The 21,901-nt window shown below is 51.4% G+C and overlaps 1 protein-coding gene across 4 annotated transcripts in view; it reads right to left on the reverse strand.

Annotated features, from left to right (window-relative positions):
* Window positions 1-21,901, reverse strand: part of LOC147025663 (receptor-type tyrosine-protein phosphatase O-like) — a 176,277-nt gene that overhangs the window by 122,514 nt on the left and 31,862 nt on the right. For 2 of the 4 annotated variants that reach the window (XM_085886870.1, XM_085886869.1), the window contains exon 1: window positions 11,866-12,125. The exons of 1 other annotated variant lie outside the window; for it this stretch is intronic. In XM_085886870.1, coding sequence (XP_085742996.1) covers window positions 11,866-11,931 — 66 coding nt within the window. In that variant the 5' untranslated portion in view covers window positions 11,932-12,125. Of the gene's footprint in view, window positions 1-11,228; window positions 11,247-11,865; window positions 12,126-21,901 lie in introns of those variants that run through there. One more of the 4 variants, XM_085886872.1, reaches the window with a different exon arrangement.

Below are 21,901 nucleotides of genomic sequence, written 5' to 3' on the forward strand. Positions count from 1 at the left end.
TGACGATGTGATGATGGAAGGATGTATCAAGGATGTAAGAGAGTTTTTTTTATTTTTTTTATTTTTTTTGTATACCTTGTCGAGGCTCGTATGAGAGCTAACACACAACACACATCATGGGAGACATGAGACAAGAGAGGAGGGAGTGGGAAGGACAAAACAGTGGGGAACAGAGACATTTAGAGATCTGTGGAAGGGAGAGGGATGGGACAGGGAACATGGGGAATAGAAGATGGACATTGCAGGGACTTTCAGGAAGGAAAGCAGGGAATTTGAAGGAGGTGGGCTTGGGTGGATTATCGGGGGTAGAAAAGATCGAGGATTTGGATGGGGGATGATAAGAGGTGGTGGTGAACAGCTATTTTGAAGGCCTGGAGGGAAGAATGGGAATGAATAGAGTGAGGGAGTATATTCCAAAGATGGGAAAAAGAGGAACGAAAGAGTGAAGGTGAGCAGTGATTCGTGATTTTGGTAGTTTTACCAAAAGGGGGTTGTTGGCGGACCTTGAGCGCCCTGTGGAAATGTGGTGGGGACAAATCGAAGAGAGAGAGCAGGGGGGGGGGGGCAAGGCTGGAGAGGAGTCGGTAGAAGACAGAAAAACCACCGACCAACCTGCGGTGATTGAGTGAGAGGCCCAAAGACTCAGCTTCATTGCGGGAGATGCCGATGATCCTAAATGCCCTGGTTTCGACAGCATCAAGCCGAGAAAGGTGGAAGGCAGGAGCACCAGCCCAGAGGGGAGAGCAGTACTCCATTAGGCTACGGACAAAAGCTTTGTAAGTGGTCAGGAGCTCAAGAGGGCCGAGGAAGGACTTTTCACGACGGAGGATTCCCAGTCGGCGACTGGCTTTTGAGGCGAGGTTGGAAATGTGACTTTCCCAGGAAAGGTCATGGCAGATAGTGAGACCCAGAAGCTTGAAAGAAAAGACTTCTTCCAGAGGATTGTTGAGAAAGTGGATGGTGAGGTTTTCTAAATGTTCCTTTTGGAGAGACACAGTGAGAGTGTGAGATTTGTCCGGATTGAAAGACATGTTCCACGTATTGGACCAGTTTGTGAATTTACCCAGATCTGCAGTGAGTGAAGAAGCTGCTGCATGCCGGTCTGAGGGATGACAGATGGTACGGCAGAGTGTGGGGTCATCAGCCAAGAGATAAAGAGGATTTTCCAGAGAGTCGGAGAGATCATTGATGAAAACCAGAAAAAGAACAGGGTCCAGAACGCCACCTTGAGGAACTCCAGCCTGCACAGAAAGAGGGGATGAGAGAACTCCATTTAGGGCCACACGTTGACTGCGACAGGAGAGGAAGTCTGCGAGCCATGAGTGGAGATGGCCTTGAATACCATGGGAAGAGAGTTTGGTGAGTAGTGCAGGGTGCCAGACTGTGTCAAAAGCACGTGATATGTCCAGGGATACGGCTCGGATTTCCTGTCTGGCATTGAGGGCCTCCATCCATTGATGGGAGAGCAGAAGCAGCATATCCAGGGTAGAGTGACCTGGTCTGAAACCAAATTGATGATTGGAAATCAAGCCATTGGAGAAGAGGAAGGATTTCACGTCTGAAGCGATGATGGATTCCATAACCCTGCTGATGATTGAGAGAAGGCTGATTGGTCTGTAGTTACAGGGATCTGTTTTTGCACCTTTTTTATGCAGGGCAGTGATGTTAGCAGATTTCCAAGCAGATGGCAGATGACCTTGGGCAAATGAGAGGGTGAATAGAACAGAGAGAGGGTGAGCAAGAGCAGAAGAGCAGGCTTTGAGGACACGTGGGCTGATGCCGTCTGGACCGGTTGCAGAATCTGACTCGAGGTTTGAAAGCAAGCTCTCCACCTTGTCAGGAGAAAAGGATACAGAGTCCAGGGACAGTTGGGTGCGACTGGGTAATGTGGGTAGAGATATTGATGGGTTTAGGACACAGATTTAGCTGCAAACACAGAGTTTAGACATTCAGCTTTGTCACGTGTGGTATCAGCAGTGCGGCCATTTTTTTTTTTTTTGTATACCTTGGTCGAGGCTCGTATGAGAGTTAACACACAACTCACAGCAAAGAGGCATGAGACAAGAGGGGCGGGAGTGGAAGGGACAAAACAGTGGGGAACAGACACATTAGGTGAACTGTGGAGGGGAGAGGGATGGGGATGGGATGGGGAACATGGCGAAGAGAAGATGGACATTACAGGGACTTTCAGGAAGGAAAGTAGGAGAATTGAAGGAAGTGGGCTTGGGTGGATTATCGGGGGTAGAAAAGATCGAGGATTTGGATGGGGGAAGATAAGAGGTGGTGGTGAACAGCCGTTTTGGAAGCCTGGAGGGAAGAATGGGAAAGAATAGAGTGAGGAAGTTTATTCCAAAGGCGGGAAAAAAGAGGAATGAAAGAGTGAAGATGAGCAGTGATTCGTGATTTTGGTAGTTTTACCAGAAGGGGGTTGTTGGCGGACCTTGAGCGCCCTGTGGAAATGTGGTGGGGACAAATCGCAGAGAGAGCAGGGGGGCAAGCCTGGAGAGGAGACGGTAGAAGACAGAAAGACCACCGACCAACCTGCGGTGATTGAGTGAGAGGCCCAAAGACTCAGCTTCATTGCGGGAGATGCCGATGATCTTAAATGCCCTGGTTTCGACAGCGTGAAGCCGAGAAAGGTGGGAGGCAGGAGCACCAGCCCAGAGGGGAGAGCAGTACTCCATCAGGCTACGGACAAAAGCTTTGTAAGTGGTCAGGAGCTCAAGAGGGCCGAGGAAGGACTTTGCACGACGGAGGATTCCCAGTCGGCGACTGGCTGAGGCGAGGTTGGAAATGTGACGTTGGAAATTTTGGGCGAGGTTGACCGATTGAGTCAGTTCTAATGAGTCGCAGAAAGCTTTTGCTGAGGTGCCATGGCAGGTGAGAGAGGTACCCACACCTAGCCAACTGGCGTGATGACAATTGAAGTCACCACATAAGAGGAAGAGAGAGTTTGGATGAGAAGATAGAAGATGGTCCATGTTTTCAGATAGTGAGGTGTAGATGGAGTCATCACTGAGGTAAGGGAGGGGATTTGAGGTAAGGGAGGGGATGGAGGGGGAACATACACCAGAAACAGATTTAATTAAACGCCACGAGGATTTTGAGGAGGGAGAGAGGTTTGAGAGTTCAGACTTGAGATGAGAAAGAAGTTGTTTTCTGGCTCTCCTGAGCGTAGATACGAGCTTTGTGGAAGGAACTGAGATTGCCCTCAGTTGGGTTTGCTTTCTATGAAGCAAAGGCAAGTTGTTTCAGGACAACTGCCTCGCCACAAGCTTCAGTAAACCAAGGGCGGGAGGAAGGGTAGGACAACTGAACACGAGAGGGGATAAATCTGTGCATGAGGGAGAGCAAGTTTCTTTGAAAGAATTCCCAGGATGAGTTGATGTTTGAGAAAGTAGTGCTGGGAGACCAGTCTGTAAGTTTGATGGCTGCTCGGAGCCCTGGCAGTCGGCTTGAGTGAAATGCCAGACTCGACGGCGGTGAGGTGGTTCTCTGATAACAGCCAGAGAGATGTCCACTTTGACAAGCACGTGGTCAGAAGAACCGATTGGAGCGAAAGAAGAGCAGCAGATATTGTCAGGGAAATTTGTCAAAATCAGATCCAGAAGAGATGGAGCACCATTGGTTGAGATCCGGGTCGGGAAGTTGACCGATTGAGTCAGTCCTAATGAGTCACAGAAAGCTTTTGCTGAGGTGCCATGGCAGGTGAGAGAGGTACTCACACCTAGCCAACTGGCGTGGTGACAATTGAAGTCACCACATAAGAGGAAGAGAGAGTTTGGATGAGAAGATAGAAGATGGTCCATGTTTTCAGATAGTGAGGTGTAGATGGAGTCATCACTGTTCGGTGGACGGTACAGTACACAGATAAACATGAGGTGGGAGTGGAGGGGAAGCCGAAGCCAGAGGAGTGAGAGCAGTGCATGGAGAGTGAGGAATAGAGTCTTTGATGAAGAGAGCAACACCTCCACCAGGACGAGGCTCAGGTCTGTCATACCGTAAGAGGGAGTAACCGGGGAGAGATACTTGGGAGTCAGACACGTCTTGGGGGAGGAAAGTTTCTGTTCGGCAGATAATGTCTGGTTTGTCAGTGGCAACCTGTATGGAAAGATCTGAAAGGTTTGAGCGAGGCCCCGGATATTTGAGATCCACACTTTTAATGAAGAGGTAGAGGAGGAGGCTTTGGGTGCAGGAGGTGGAGAGAGAGGGGGAGGTTAGGACAAGGGATGAGGGGGGAGGTAAGGAGGGTTGTTGAAAGAGTGTGGGGTATTGCAGAATAGCGAGGGGAGGGGGCGAATGAGGAGGAGAAAAGGCTCTGTGGTGCTGGGGGAGAGAGGGGACAAGAGACAAGGAAGAAGGCAGTTGAGGATTTGAGGAGGTGGAGTGAAGAGATGGAGGTGAGAGGGCATTGGAGGGAGGCAGCTTGGTGGATGAGAGGGGGGCAAACTTTGAGAAGGATGAGTGAGGGGGATGAAAGGTGGGAGAAAGGTGAGGGGGGAATTTTTGATAGAGGTGAGAGGGAGGCTTGGAGGGAGAAGAGTGGGATGGTTGCTTTGAGAGTGAGAGTGAGGGGTGAGTTGGCACTGAAGTTGGAAAAAAAGAATGGTTGATGGAAAGCAGGTCAGGTCAGGTTCGATCTGCGACCTGCTACAGGTACCATGTAAACCTGTACTAACCTGTTCAATGGTCGGGTTGTCGGTGACTAAACCGTCTCCCCCACCAGGTTTTCTGGTGAGGAGGGTGTTTGGATATGGACACCCAGCAGGATTAAAAACAAAACCTGTCAAAGGGCGGAGGAGCTCCTTGTGAGCCAACGGCCATCCATATCTAGTGCCCAACTGTGTCTGCGGACGTCCTCCTGCATTTGGGTTACTTTTTATGAGGAGGTTGGTGGCAGGATTTGCACTCCGGCCACCGTAAAACCCTTCATTCCGCAAAACGCAAAAAAATCTGAAAACCCACTCCGTGGGAGTACCTCCTGTGCAGCTTCCCTTCGCAGGGCAGCTCACCGGATGACGGGATTGGGGCAAAGCCTTTGGGACCCGCAATCTTTGATGATAGGAGGGAAACCACGGGGTAACATCCCTGGGTCAGATTGCGGGAGAGTGTGTCGGAGTGGTGCCCAGGTGTCGTCCACCAGACGGCGGTCTCCTTGGGTTAACCTGAGGCGGTCCCTTCGGGTGGGTGCCTGGAATGTCCTATCGCTAAGAGAGGATGATCACCTGTCTCTGTTATCATCTGAGCTCAAGCGTTTGGACATCGGGATTGCAGCTCTCTCTGAGGTTCGGAGACCAGATTGCGGCGAGATAATGGTGGGTGGTTACACCTACTATTGGTCTGGTCGCTCTGATGGTTACCATACCCAAGGAGTTGCTGTCGCTGTGTCCAATAAGCTGACCCCAATGATAATTGAGATAACACTGGTCAACGAGCGTATTATGAGATTAAGGATTCGTCACTCCTTAGGTGTCATTTCCCTGGTCTCTGTTTATGCTCCGACTGAGGCGAGTGATCTCACCGTGAAGGATGCATTCTACGCCACACTCGAGTCTGTGGTTGATCAGTGCCCCAGACGAGATACACTTCTAGTCTTGGGGGATTTCAATGCATCGACTGGAACTGATAGGGATGGTTATGAGGTGTGTGTTGGTTCCCATGGGTCAGGAACTATGAACCAGAATAGCACTAAGTTCATTGACTTTGCAAGAAGTCATGGACTTAGGGTGGCTGGTTCATGGTTTCAGTGCCCACAAGCTCATCGCTGGACCTGGTATTCCAACGCTGGCGGTGTGGCAAAGGAGATTGACCATGTCCTCATTGACGGTCGTTGGAGGATGATCCAGAACTGCAGGGTCTACCGGAGTGCTCAGTTCCTCAATACTGACCACAGGTTTGTTGTAGCAACTCTAAAGCTGCACCTTAAATCCTGGAGAATGGTACCATCCCAGCCTAGGCTGGATGTTGGCAAGCTCAGGGATGAGAGAGTAGCTGAGGAGTTTGCGAACAGGCTGAGTGGACACTTGGGGGGTCTGGGTGCTTTGGGGGGTCCTGAAGAGTTGTGGAGTGCCTTCAAGACCACCGTCCTTGATGTTGCCGGTGGATGTCTTGGAGCTCACCGCAGGGCAAAGAAGAATTTTGTCTCTCAAGGGACACTGGATACCATTGACCAGAGTCGCTGAATGGCAGAGCTGAGCTGTTCAGGGAGCTGCGGCATAAAACTGTGCGTGCACTGAGGGTGGACAAGGAGGCCTATGTGCGAGGGGGTAGAGCATCACCTGTGGACAGGTGATTCTCATCCCGCTTACAGGGGAATTCGCGCATTGCGTTCATCCAAGCCCATCCCTCGGAGCACTGCAGTTCGAGCAGAGAGTGGTAGGCTCTTGACAGAGGAGTCTGAAGTGAAGGCCCGCTGGGCCGGTTACTTTGAGCGGTTGTACCAGGCTGATCCCCCAGCTGTCGAGTTGGACGTCAAGGGTGTTACAATCCCTGTTGCTGACCCTCGAATCAACTGTGGTCCACCTTCGCTTGTGGAAACACGGGCTGCGGTGAACCAGTTGAAACGGGGAATAGCTCCAGGGATCTGTGGCATCCATGCTGAAGTTCTCAAGGCTGGTGGAAGTGCTGCACTCGTGTCGTTGCATGCAGTTTTGTGCTCTGCCTGGAACACAGGTATCATCCCAACTGACTGGAAGAGGGGCCTTGTTGTCCCTCTCTGGAAAGGGAAGGGTGATCGCCAAGATTGCAACAACTACCGAGGGGTGACGCTGCTCTCAGTGCCGGGCAAGGTCTTTGCTCGGATAATTATTGATAGGGTTCGCCACCATCTGCTTGAGCACCAGCATCCAGAGCAGTCAGGCTTTACACCAAAGAGGTCAACGATTGACCGTATCCTTGCCCTTCGTGTCCTCACCGAACGCAGATGAGAGTTACGGCAGGGGCTGCTTGCAGCCTATGTTAATCTCTGTAAAGTGTTCGATTCAGTGAATCGGGATGTCCTCTGGAGGAGTCTTGGTCTTCGTGGGGTGCCACCAAAACTGATCGATCTGATGTCTGAACTCTACTCTGGTACTGAGAGTGCTGTGAAGTGTGGTGGTACCATCTCTGACTTATTTCCAGTTGTTACTGGAGTTCGTCAGGGGTGTGTACTGGCCCCCACACTTTTCAGCACTTGTATGGACTGGATTTTAGGGAGGATGTCGGAGAGATCAAGCTGCGGTGCATCGTTTGGGAATGTCAAGATCTCGGACCTTGATTTTGCAGATGATGCAGTCATCTTTGCGGAGACTTTAGACATCCTTTTGGGGTCCTCGAAGTGCTGAATGAGGAGTCGGAGCCGCTGGGATTACGGGTTTCTTGGGTCAAAACTAAGATCCAGGCTTTCGGTGACATCTTGGATGCTGCTGTCCTGTCTGTGTCTGTTTGTGGTGAGGATGTTGAGGTCGTGGAGAGATTCATTTACCTTGGCAGTGATATTCATGTCTCTGCTGGCTGCGAGTCAGAGGTCAATAGACGTCTGGGTCGGGCCTGGGGAGTCATGGATTCACTGGATCATGGGGTGTGGCGCTGCCGGTACCTGTGCGGGAGGACGAAAGTCCGAGTCTTCAGGTCCTTGGTACTTCGAGTCTTGCTCTATGGATGCGCGACTTGGACTCTGACCAATGATCTGAGACGGAGACTTAATTCCTTTGGTACCAGGTCTCTTCGGAGAATCCTTGGCTATCGCTGGTCGGATTTTGTGTCCAACGAGCGGTTGCTGAGAGAGACTCGGATGAGATTTGTTACCTGCATAGTCCGTGAGCGTCAGTTGTGGCTGTATGGACATGTGGCTCGTTTTCCTGACGCTGATCCTGCTCACCAGATTCTCTCAGCGAGGGAGTCTCATGAGTGGAGGAGGCCAGTGGGCCGACCACGTTCCTCGTGGTTGCAGCAGGTTGACCATCATCTCAAGGAGATGGGGATGGGCCTGGCATCTGCCTGGGGGATGGCCAGACGGAGGCCCCTGGAGTACCGGCGGAAAGTGGACGCAGTGACGCGCTGTTCTGGCACATGCTCCCATACCTGACCTGATGGAAAGCGAACATCCATGGCAAACTGTGGCTTTTTTTAAGTTTTAGGTCAGAGATGCGATTTAACACAATTCTTGATGGATGCAATGAAGGCGAATTCAGAGAATTGAGAGAAGAAGCGCTGTAATAGTTGGATTTTTTAGGCAAGGAATGAAGGAGAGCTCGAAATGAGAGCAGTCTGTTAAAATAGCAGAAGAGTAGTGCATTATGAAACAGTTAAGAGTACCACATGTTTGAGAGAGGAAGTTGAAGCATTACAAGATCGTTTTTGTTAATATTAATGTTTGAGAGAGTTCAACAGATTCGGTCATGGAAGTGTAGAAAAAAAATCTCGGAAGAAGACGAGTCGGAAGTTAAGAGGAAGAAGAAGAAGCAGAATCAGGAGAAGGTGAGCGTGTTGTTGTTGTTGTTGTTGTTGTTGGGTATTTTTTTTATTTTTTTTGAGATAAGAAAGAGATGAGTTGGGAGAATGGGGGATGTTTGGAAAGTGGGGAGGATGAAAATTGAAGGGAATTGGGAGGATAGAAATTGAAGGTCATAGGGAGAAAAAAAAAAATAAAAATAAAACCATCGAACACCGAATGGAACCGGTGGGCCTCAAGCCTAGGCCAAGGCCTAGGCCTCAAACACCAGGTAAGAACGTCGACAAAAATACTCACAAAATAGCACGATTTTTGAAACAAAACCGAACTAGGAACACAGTAACATGTAGGAGAGAAAATTGAACAGTAAAAACGGGACAAATAACGACCGGAAACTTAACTTTGAGAACGTCAGCAGGGAGCCCCGAAGGAGACCTCTCGTCGCTCCAAACCCGGAACCGGAAAAAAACTTAAGAGATCCGGGTCGGGAAGTTGACCGATTGAGTCAGTTGTGAGGATATACTGAGGATGTGACGATGTGAGGTGAGAATGTCCTGAGGATGTGATGATGTGACAATGAGAGGATGTGTGAGAGTTGTGAGGTTGTATGGAGGATGTGATCATCTGAGGATGTGATGATGTGAGGATGGACGAAGGATGTGAGAATGTTGCGTGGATGTACCGTGCATGTGACGATGTACAGAGTATGTGATGATATGATGATGTATGGAGGATGTGATGATGTGGCAAAGTTAGTGATGATGTGAGGATTGTTGAAAGTGCATGAGGATGAACCGAGAATGTGATGATGTGAGCATTCACTGAGGATGTGAGAGAGTTGTGAGGATGTCTGGAGGATGTGATGATATGAGGATGTATAGAGGATGTGATGATGTGGCAATGTGTGTGATGATGTGAGGATGGGTAAAAGTGCGCGAGGATGTACCGAGAATGTGATGTGAGCATTCACTGAGGATGTGAGAGAGTTGTGAGGATGTATGGACCATGTGATAATATGAGGATGTGATGATGTGAGGATGTACCAAGGATGTGAGAGGGATGCGTGGATGTACTGAGGATGTGAGGATCTGAAGATGTGAGGATGAGAGTGAGTTGTGAGGATGTACCAAGGATGTGATTATGTGAGCATGCACTGAGGATGCGAGAGAGTTGTGAGGATGTAAAGGAGGATGTGAAGATGAACCGACGATGTGAGGATCTGAAGATGTGAGGATGTATGGAGGATATGTGGATGTACCGAGGATGTGACGATGTGAGGATTAGAGAGAGTTGTGAGGATGTCCCGAGGATGTCACGATGTGAGGATCCGAAGATGTGAGGATGAGAGAGTTGTGAGGATGTTTGGAGGATGTGTGGATGTACTGAGGATGTGACGATGTGAAGATGTGAGAATGTTCCAAGGATGTTAGTGTGTACGGAGGATGGGAGGATGAGAGAGTTGTGAGGATGTATGGAGGATTTGTGGATGTACTGAGGATGTGACGATGTGAGGATGAGAGTTGTGAGGACGTATGGAGAATGTGAAGATGTAAAAAGGATGTGACGATATGAGGATCTGAAGATGTGAGGATGTACCAAGGATGTGGGGATGTGAGGATCTGAAGATGTGAGGTTGAGAGAGAGAGAGAGAGAGTTGTGAGGATGGATGGAGGATGTTTGGTTGTACCGAGGATGTGACGATGTGAAGAACTGAGGATGTGAGGATAAGAGTGAGTTGTCAGGAAGGATGAAGGATGTGAGCATGAGAGAGTTGTGAGGATGTACCAAGGACGTGAGGGTGTCAGGAGGATGTGAGGATCTGAAGATGTGAGGATGAGAGTGAGAGTTGTGAGGATGCATGGAGGATGTAACGATGGGAGGATCTGAAGAGGTGAGGATGAGAGAGAGAGAGAGAGTTGTGAGGATGCATGGAGGATGTATGGATGTACCGAGGATGTGACGATGTGAGGATCTGTGGATGTGAGGATGAGAGAGAGTTGTGGGGATGTACCGAGGTTCTGAAGATGAGAGGATGAGAGAGAGTTGTGAGGATGAATGGAGGATGTGTGGATGGACCGAGGATGTGAGGATGTGAGGATCTGAAGATGTGAGGATGAGAGAGAGTTGTGAGGATGTGTGGATGTACCGTGGATGTGACGATGTGAGGATGGACGAAGGATGTGAGAGTTGAGTGGATGTCCCGTGTATGTGACGATACGAGGATGTATGGAGGATGTGATGATGGAGCAATGTGAGTGTGTGATGATGTGAGGATGGGTGAAAGTGCGCGAGGATGCACCAAGGATGTGATGATGTGAGCATGCACTGAGGATGTGAGAGAGTTATGAGTATATATGGAGCATGTGATAATATGAGGATGTGTTGACGTGATGATCTGAGGATGTACCAAGGATGTGAGAGGGATGCATGGATGTACTGCGGATGTGATGATATGAGGATGTGATGATGTACCAAGGATGTGAGTATGTATGGAGGATGTGATGATGTGACAATGTGAAGATGTACCAAGGCTGTGAGAGGGATGCATGGATGTGCTGAGGATGTGGTGATGTGAGAATGTGATAATGTACTAAGGATGTGAGGATGTATGGAGGATGTGATGATGTACTAAGGATGTGAGGATGAGAGAGACTTGTGAGGATGTGTGGAGGATGTGTGGATGTACCGAGGATGTGACGATGTGAGGATGTATGGAGGATGTGACCTGATGCTCGTGATCGTTGCCATCCTTAACCAAAGTGCGTGAGTGGCATGTTGCGGAGTGCTGATTACAAACCGAGCCTGCGAGCTCCTAATTGCTCCTCTTCACCCGGTACTTGGAGATGCATCTCAAATTCCTCGTTATTGATTTTGCTCATTTTTCCCTTTTCCCTTTTCCCTCCGTCGTTCTCATTCTTGAACAATGAAGTTTTCCTGCAGACAGCCTCGAGACACGTCCCTCTGAAAGACGCACGATCATTTCCTCCATTTATATTTCATGTCATTATTATTATTATTATAACGTGGCGCCGGGCATCGTCGTGGACCGATCAATACGGACACACCTCGTCGTGCAAGCAAAGCCTGTTTTGTACTTTTGTCTCGGACACGTTCGTGTCCTTGTCGCTGCTTCCTGCGCGAGCGTTCTTAACATGACGTCATCCGTATAATTCACGCGCATTAACAACACGTTGTAAAAAGCGCGGGAATGGGTTAATCGACCTGCCGTGTCCCACAATGGGACGGACAAATGAAACGGTACAGGGACACATGAGGACATCGTATCGTGAGGACAATGAACACCACATTGCTAATGTTGGACATCGCTTGTCGTACTTTGATTACTATTATCTTACAATTGTACTTGTTATAATCATCGTTTCACAGCTGGTGAAATAAATGCTCCGCGAACCCGCTCCACGGCACTAGCTCACCAGAAGAGGCACCACGAGAGGGTACAAGAGCGGCCACAGGATCATCCCGGCGGAGACACAGCGCATCGACCTTCGGTGTCAGCACATCCCCGGGTGCCGGGTCACCGCGGACAGGTCCGGACGGAGGGGGCGACGAGACACGAAGAGGACAACGATGAGAGGAGGATTTCAAAGCGCAATGGAAACGACGAAGACGCGCAAATCGCTCGACACGCGCAGATTGACCAACCCCGCACGGGCCCCGCCTCCCCCCACAACCCCGCACGGGCCCCGCCTCCCCCCACAACCCCGCGCGGGCCCCGCCTCCCCCCACAACCCCGCGCGGGCCCCGCCTCCTTGCGCATGCGCACACAGCCCGATCTCGTACACGTTCAAGCGACTTGTGCATGACGTCACCCTTTTGGATCGGAGTCGACGCAGGGGGAGCCGGCCGTGGACGGAGGAAGAAGAAGATGTTCGGTGATGGTCCAAATGACCATTTCCCTGGAACCTTTGAGCCGTGAAGACTCGAAAGTCGAAACAACGACCGTTCCGTCCTCACACGACTCGAAAACCGGGATGTTTCAAATTACCGAACGTGTCCTTCTTCGGGAAACATTTACAAGGAGGATTTTAATTGGTTTAGACGTTCTCGATCACATTGCAGTATGTGGCAATGCCTGGTAACTACAAACCAGTCAGTTCAACTTGAGTTGGAGGAAGGATGTTGGAGATTCCTTCAGAGGAATCAAATTGGGAACAATTTATATAAATATAAACTAATGAATGAAGGGAGTGAGCACGGAATGAGGGAAGGGCGGGGGCGGTGTGGACGAGGGAAGGGCGGGGGCGGTGTGGACGAGGGAAGGGCGGGGGCGGTGTGGACGAGGGAAGGGCGGGGGCGGTGTGGACGAGGGAAGGGCGGGGGCGGTGTGGACGAGGGAAGGGCGGGGGCGGTGTGGACGGGGGAAGGGGGGGGGGGGTGTGGACGAGGGAAGGGCGGGGGGGTGTGGACGAGGGAAGGGCGGGGGGTGTGGACGAGGGAAGGGCGGGGGGTGTGGACGAGGGAAGGGCGGGGGGGTGTGGACGAGGGAAGGGCGGGGGGTGTGGACGAGGGAAGGGCGGGGGGGGGTGTGGACGAGGGAAGGGCGGGGGGTGTGGACGAGGGAAGGGCGGGGGGTGTGGACGAGGGAAGGGCGGGGGGGTGTGGACGAGGGAAGGGCGGGGGGTGTGGACGAGGGAAGGGCGGGGGGTGTGGACGAGGGAAGGGCGGGGGGTGTGGACGAGGGAAGGGCGGGGGGTGTGGACGAGGGAAGGGCGGGGGGGTGTGGACGAGGGAAGGGCGGGGGTGTGGACGAGGGAAGGGCGGCGGGGGTGTGGACGAGGGAAGGGCGGGGGTGTGGACGAGGGAAGGGCGGCGGGGGTGTGGACGAGGGAAGGGCGGCGGGGGTGTGGACGAGGGAAGGGCGGGGGGGTGTGGCCGAGGGAAGGGTGGGCGGGTGTGGACGAGGGAAGGGCGGGGGGTGTGGACGAGGGAAGGGCGGGGGGTGTGGACGAGGGAAGGGCGGGGGGTGTGGACGAGGGAAGGGCGGGGGGGGTGTGGACGAGGGAAGGGCGGGGGGTGTGGACGAGGGAAGGGCGGCGGGGGTGTGGACGAGGGAAGGGCGGCGGGGGTGTGGACGAGGGAAGGGCGGCGGGGGTGTGGACGAGGGAAGGGGGGGGTGGGGGTGGACGGGGGAGGGGGGGGGTGGGTGTGGACGGGGGGGGGGGGGGGTGGGTGGGGACGAGGGAAGGGGGGGGGGTGTGGACGAGGGAAGGGCGGGGGGTGTGGACGAGGGAAGGGCGGGGGGTGTGGACGAGGGAAGGGCGGGGGGTGTGGACGAGGGAAGGGCGGGGGTGTGTGGACGAGGGAAGGGCGGGGGGTGTGGCCGAGGGAAGGGCGGGCGGTGTGGACGAGGGAAGGGCGGCGGGGGTGTGGACGAGGGAAGGGCGGCGGGGGTGTGGACGAGGGAAGGGCGGGGGGGTGTGGCCGAGGGAAGGGTGGGGCGGGTGTGGACGAGGGAAGGGCGGGGGGTGTGGACGAGGGAAGGGCGGGGGGTGTGGACGAGGGAAGGGCGGGGGGTGTGGACGAGGGAAGGGCGGGGGGTGTGGGCGGGGCGGTGTGGACGAGGGAAGGGCGGCGGGGGTGTGGACGAGGGAAGGGCGGCGGGGTGTGGACGAGGGAAGGGCGGGGGGTGTGGGCGGGCGGTGTGGACGAGGGAAGGGCGGGGTGGGTGTGGACGAGGGAAGGGCGGGGTGGGTGTGGACGAGGGAAGGGCGGGGTGGGTGTGGACGAGGGAAGGGCGGGGGGTGTGGACGAGGGAAGGGCGGGGGGTGTGGACGAGGGAAGGGCGGGGGGTGTGGACGAGGGAAGGGCGGGGGTGTGGACGAGGGAAGGGCGGGGGTGTGTGGACGAGGGAAGGGCGGGGGGTGTGGCCGAGGGAAGGGCGGGGGGTGTGGACGAGGGAAGGGCGGGGGGGTGTGGACGAGGGAAGGGCGGGGGGTGTGGACGAGGGAAGGGCGGGGGGTGTGGACGAGGGAAGGGCGGGGGCGTGGACGAGGGAAGGGCGGGGCGTGGACGAGGGAAGGGCGGGGGCGGGGACGAGGGAAGGGCGGGGGCGCGGACGAGTGAAGGGCGGGGGGTGCGGACGAGTGAATGGCGGGGCGGACGAGGGAAGGGCGGGGGGTGTGGACGAGGGAAGGGTGGTGGATGTGTGGAGGAGGGAAGGGGGGTGGATGTGTGGATGAGGGAATGGCGATGGATGTTTGGATGAGGGAATGCTGGTGGATGTGTGGATGAGGGAATGGTGGTGGATGTGTGGATGAGGGAATGGTGGTGGATGTGGTGTATCTTGACATTAAAAAGATATTTGATAAAGATACCACATATCATATTGTCAGTGAAGGTGAGGGTTTCCTGATTGACTGCTCAAGTCACGAACTGGATTGTAAACTGGATTCCTGATCGGAAACAAAGATCAGCGGTTGTGAGTGGGAGGATGTCTGGCTGAGAGGATGCGAGTAATGAGGTACCTTTCCCCAAGGATCAGCACTCGGACCATTACTATTCATTATTTATATCAACGATTTGGGCATCGGTTGAAGAGTAGGCTTCCCAAATTTGCAGATCACACAAAACTTGGAAGTAAAGCAGATAGCTGTGGGGGTGGTGATCAGATTCAGGAATGTATTGACTATTTAATTGATTTGGTAAAATATTGGCATAAACAAGTGAAAGGTGTTGGGGATGGGTAAGAATAACGAAAATAGAGATTACATGATGCAAGGGGAAATTTTGGAGCAGGTCACACGGGAGAAGGATCTGGGGGTGGTAATTGACAGAGTACCTATAGAAAGTCTACACCCCCTTTCAAAATTTTGAACCTTTGTTGCCTTCTCGCCTGGAATTAAATTACATTATATCAGATTTATTATTTTCCACCTTTAATTACACATCGTGACCCACAACATCCAAGTGAAAAACAAATTCTACAAATTTCAGAAAATAAATGAAAAATAAAAAACTAGAATATCTTGGTTTGATAAGTGTTCACCCCCCCCCCCCCCTTGAGTTAATACTTAGTGGAAGCACGTTTGACAGGAATTACAGGTGTGAGTCTGTTGGGATCGGTCTCCACCTGCTTTGCACACCTTGATTGGGCAATATTTGCCCATTCTTCTGTACAAAACTATTCAAGCTCAGTCAAGTTGCATGCGGAGCGTTGATGGACAGCAATCTTTAAAACCTGGTGTTGGCTTCGCGGTGAGGGTGGTGGCTTCGGATCCAAGGGTCCTGAGTTCAAGCGTTGTTTTCCGCTGAATTAACACCAGTGGGTTGACTCAGCCTGTCAGCCTTCCGAGGTCGGTGAAATGACTACCAGTGTACTGGCAATAGGGTCACTGCATCAGCGGCACATCTGCGCCCCTAACCAATGATGCAACCAGCAGACAAAAAAGACTGCACACGAAGGGAAGGGGAATTAATGGATTTCTTGAATCTGGTATTGGTGTGACACAAACATGATGGGCTCAATGGCCTCCTCCTGCACATCATTTCCTTGTCATCTTCAAGTCATGCCACAGATTTTTGATTGGATTTTTGTCGGGGTTCTGACTGGGCCACTCAAGGACATTTATCTTTTTGTTCCTTAGCCACTCCAGTGTGGCTTTGGCTGTGTGCTTCGGGTCGTTTTCATATCTGACAAGTGCCCCAGTCCCTGCTGATGAAAAACATCCCCATAACATGATGCTGCCAATACCAAGCCTCTCAGTCGGGATGGTGTTCCTTGGGTGACGTGCTGTGTTGGGTTTGCACCAAACGTAACGTTTTGCATTTTGGCCAAAGAGTTCCATCTTGGTTTCATCAGACCACAACACTCTTTGCCACACGGCTTCAGAATCTCCAGAGTGGCTTTTTGCATTCCTCAAACGGGACTGAATGTGGGATTAAAAAAAAAAAAGTAATGGCTTCCTTCTTGTCACCCAACCGTACAGGGCAGACTTGTGGAGTGTTTGGGATATTGTTGTCACATGCACATAGTGAGCAGTCTTTCCCATAAATGCATGTTGCTCTTTCAAAGTTGCCTCTTGGAGGTGTGGAAGAAATTCAGTTCTTCTCTTTCGGTGTCTGGAACCATTAATTAACATCACACATCAAATTACAAACAACAACAAACATGCACATGGGAAAAAGGATAACAAGACAAGCAATAACAAACACGATCCTCTTTCACTCCAAAATGTACAGAGTAATTGTTTTCATACCATTCTGGAGTGCAAAAGTCATGGGAGAGCTAAACATCTGGCAAGGGTAAATGGGGTGGGGGTCGGTAAGCATGAGAAAGGGAACTGCAGACATGGCCACTTTGGGAGGGAAGGGTGATAGACATGTTCAGATCATGATTGCAGTTTGGGAATACGATGCCAGCCGTGAGGAGAGGGTACCAACAAAGTTAAGACTCAATATGAAGAGGCCGAGTGAATGGAGACACAAGCCTATTACTTTGATCACACCTTCAGTTCACCAGTGAGTAACCAGATTCTAAAAATACGACATTCCATTTTATGCTGTCATATAATTGTCATTGGACAACAAGGCGTCTGCTGCAATCGCCTTTTGGGAGTTATTTAATTACCATCAGACAATAGGTGCCAGTAGCAAAGTGTCCTTCTCTTGAGCAGCAGAGCAGCTTCATTTTAACATTGGAAATACTAAGTTGGATATACTGTTGCGGGCTGGGCGTCGGCCGCCAGCACGACCGCTAGATGGAGCTGCAGAGTCGGCTCGACCGATCACCCGGAATTTAGATCGTACTTCTTTGGAGGAGTCCGAAGAGTACGGGTCCCTTATTGGACCGAAGTTCGCCAATAGACCGGCCACGTGGGGTAGGGTCGATTGCCAATTTCAATTTACCTAAATACCCATGTGGTCCAAACTACTGGGGAAATTCACCCTCGACGGCTCCCGTGCGGAACGAGCCGCTTAGCGTACTCGAACCACGTGCGATCCGAGCGGTTTGATCGCCGAGATCCGTCGGTCCCAAATATCCCATTACAACAGCAACGGCCTGGCTAATTTCCCAACACGCAGCATGCTCAGTCAATGAAGGAATAGACACGAACGAGCTGAAACATTTAACAATCGGGGTATTTGTTCACAATAATGATTGGGTTCACAATAATGAAGAGCAGAGTTACACCGAATATTAATAAATGCACGTATATACAAGCAAAAAGCACTTATACCATTCACTACTTATCTGACTGGTGCGACGAACACACACATGCACACACCCAAAATGATCGGACCAAATAGTCTTTATTGAGGCCTATCTCGGACCTGTCCACATCGTGCAGTCTTCAAGGACCAGGTCCTCAAGGCAGAACTGGACCCCCAGCAGAATCCAGACGATCCAGGTGAACAAAGTCGGCAGGGCGAAAGCTGGCAGGAGAAGACCCATTCTGGAACCGACCACTCCGTGCGCAGACGCTTTTAGAACTCAATCGTCCTGCGCGCAGATGTTCACACTTCTTGCCAGAACCAGAACCAGAACCCATGCGCGCACTACTTGCCAGGACCAGAACAACAACGAACACGCAGACCGCGCCAGACCCAGAACAAGCACAAACGCACAGACAGCGCCTATAATTATACACCCCCCCCCCTCTACAGAGAGGGGGGGCACCTCCTCGTGACCCTCCCTCTCTCACTGGCTGGTTTTGGCATTCAAAATCACTCTTCATCTTTCTCACTGGCCAAAACGGGCAGCAAGCTTCTTGATTGGCCCGGGGGCGTGGTGACGTCACGCAGAACCCTTTCCTCCTGTCGGGGGATCTGATTGGCCGGGCGACGGTCACCCAACTCGTTGCACGCTGATCGGTCGAGGGCCGCCGCGCGACTCCTCCTTGAACTCCGCCCATCATGACGTCGGCCAGATCGAGGTGAAGGAAGCGAAGTGAAGGTGAGGGAAATGCGGTGTGGTCGGCGTTGATGTTGGTTGAAAAATAAAAGAAAACCCTATCAAAATAACTCCACAGCGCAGGAACATTTAATTACCCATTAGACCAGGGACGGGACTCTAACTGGCAACATGTACTTACCGATATAACTGATCTAAAGAACCTGTATGTTGTGTGCTCATGGCTTCCAGATTCGCAACAATATATATATATATATATATATATATATATATATATATATATATATATATATATATATATATATATATATATATATATATATATATATATATATATATATATATATATATCTTCTTCTTCTTCCTCTTTCGGCTTGCTCCCGTTAGGGGTCGCCACAGCGGACCAACTGTCTCCATTTCGCTCTATCCTCCACATCTTCCATTGACACTCCAACCACCCGCATGTCCGCCCTCACCGCATCCATGAACCTCTTCTTTGGCCTTCCTCTTCTCCTCCTGCCTGGCGGCTCCATCTTCAACATCCTTCTCCCGATATACTCCGTTTCCCTCCTGTGCACATGTCCAAACCATCTCAATCTCGCCTCTCTCACTTTGTTTCCAAACCGTCCTACCTGCGCTGTCCCTCTTATACACTCATTTCTTATCCTATCCATCCTCGTCACTCCCAACGAGAATCGCAGCATCTTTAACTCTGCCACCTCCAGCTCTGCTTCCTGTCTTTTTGTTAGCGCCACCGACTCCAAACCATACAACATAGCTGGTCTCACTACCGTCTTATATACTTTCCCCTTCACTCTTGCAGCTACCCTTTTGTCACAAATCACTCCTGCAACTCTTCTCCACCCACTCCATCCTGCCTGCACTCTCTTTTTCACTTCTCTCCCACACTCTCCGTTACTTTGGACAGTTGATCCCAAGTATTTAAACCAATCCACCTTCCCCACCTCAACTCCTTGCAACTGCACCATACCACCACCGTCCCTCTCATTTACGCACATGTACTCCGTCTTACTCCTACTGACTAACATTCCCCTTCTCTCTAGTGCGTACCTCCACCTCTCAAGGCTCTATTCAGCCTGCTCCCTACTCTCCCTACAGATCATGATGTCATCCGCGAACATCATGGTCCATGGAGACTCCAGTCTGATCTCATCCGTCAACCTGTCCATCACCATTGCAAACAGGAAAGGGCTCAGAGTCGATCCTTGGTGCAATCCAACTGTCTCCATTTCGCTCTATCCTCCACATCTTCCATTGACACTCCAACCACCCGCATGTCCGCCCTCACCGCATCCATGAACCTCTTCTTTGGCCTTCCTCTTCTCCTCCTGCCTGGCGGCTCCATCTTCAACATCCTTCTCCCGATATACTCCGTTTCCCTCCTGTGCACATGTCCAAACCATCTCAATCTCGCCTCTCTCACTTTGTTTCCAAACCGTCCTACCTGCGCTGTCCCTCTTATACACTCATTTCTTATCCTATCCATCCTCGTCACTCCCAACGAGAATCGCAGCATCTTTAACTCTGCCACCTCCAGCTCTGCTTCCTGTCTTTTTGTTAGCGCCACCGACTCCAAACCATACAACATAGCTGGTCTCACTACCGTCTTATATACTTTCCCCTTCACTCTTGCAGCTACCCTTTTGTCACAAATCACTCCTGCAACTCTTCTCCACCCACTCCATCCTGCCTGCACTCTCTTTTTCACTTCTCTCCCACACTCTCCGTTACTTTGGACAGTTGATCCCAAGTATTTAAACCAATCCACCTTCCCCACCTCAACTCCTTGCAACTGCACCATACCACCACCGTCCCTCTCATTTACGCACATGTACTCCGTCTTACTCCTACTGACTAACATTCCCCTTCTCTCTAGTGCGTACCTCCACCTCTCAAGGCTCTATTCAGCCTGCTCCCTACTCTCCCTACAGATCATGATGTCATCCGCGAACATCATGGTCCATGGAGACTCCAGTCTGATCTCATCCGTCAACCTGTCCATCACCATTGCAAACAGGAAAGGGCTCAGAGTCGATCCTTGGTGCAATCCAACTGTCTCCATTTCGCTCTATCCTCCACATCTTCCATTGACACTCCAACCACCCGCATGTCCGCCCTCACCGCATCCATGAACCTCTTCTTTGGCCTTCCTCTTCTCCTCCTGCCTGGCGGCTCCATCTTCAACATCCTTCTCCCGATATACTCCGTTTCCCTCCTGTGCACATGTCCAAACCATCTCAATCTCGCCTCTCTCACTTTGTTTCCAAACCGTCCTACCTGCGCTGTCCCTCTTATACACTCATTTCTTATCCTATCCATCCTCGTCACTCCCAACGAGAATCGCAGCATCTTTAACTCTGCCACCTCCAGCTCTGCTTCCTGTCTTTTTGTTAGCGCCACCGACTCCAAACCATACAACATAGCTGGTCTCACTACCGTCTTATATACTTTCCCCTTCACTCTTGCAGCTACCCTTTTGTCACAAATCACTCCTGCAACTCTTCTCCACCCACTCCATCCTGCCTGCACTCTCTTTTTCACTTCTCTCCCACACTCTCCGTTACTTTGGACAGTTGATCCCAAGTATTTAAACCAATCCACCTTCCCCACCTCAACTCCTTGCAACTGCACCATACCACCACCGTCCCTCTCATTTACGCACATGTACTCCGTCTTACTCCTACTGACTAACATTCCCCTTCTCTCTAGTGCGTACCTCCACCTCTCAAGGCTCTATTCAGCCTGCTCCCTACTCTCCCTACAGATCATGATGTCATCCGCGACCATCATGGTCCATGGAGACTCCAGTCTGATCTCATCCGTCAACCTGTCCATCACCATTGCAAACAGGAAAGGGCTCAGAGTCGATCCTTGGTGCAATCCCACTTTAACCTTAAACCGGTCCGTCATTCCTACCGCACACCTCACCGCTGTCACACTGTCCTCATACATATCCTGCACGATCCTCACATACTTCTCCAACACTCCCGACTTCCTCATACAATACCACAACTCCTCTCTTGGCACCCTATCATAAGCTTTCTCTAAATCCACAAACACACAATGTAACTCTTTCTGGCCTTCCCTATACTTCTCCATCAACATTCTCAAAGCAAACATCGCATCAGTGGTGCTCTTTCCTGGCATAAACCCATATTGCTGCTCACAGATCATCACCTCTCCTCTCAACCGAGCTTCCACTACTCTTTCCCACAGCTTCATGGTGTGGCTTAACAACTTTATCCCTCTGTAATTTCCACAGCTCTGCACATCACCCTTATTCTTGAAAATCGGAACCAGCACACTTAATCTCCACTCCTCCGGCATCCTCTCACTTTCCAAGACTTTATTAAACAATCTGGTTAACAACCCCACTGCCATCTCTCCTAAGCACTTCCATGCCTCCACTGGTATACCATCTGGGCCAACCGCCTTTCCACTTTTCATCTTCTTCATAGCAGTCCTCACTTCATCCTTACTGATCCACCCCACTTCCAGATTCACTATCTCCACCTCTTCCAACCTTCTCTCTCTCTCATTTTCTTCATTCATCAGCTCCTCAAAGTACTCCATCCACC

This window comes from Eptatretus burgeri, chromosome 6 (genome assembly GCF_056783735.1).
Source record: "Eptatretus burgeri isolate ZD-2024b chromosome 6, Ebu_testis_v1, whole genome shotgun sequence".
NCBI classification, from domain to species: Eukaryota; Metazoa; Chordata; class Myxini; order Myxiniformes; family Myxinidae; genus Eptatretus; species Eptatretus burgeri.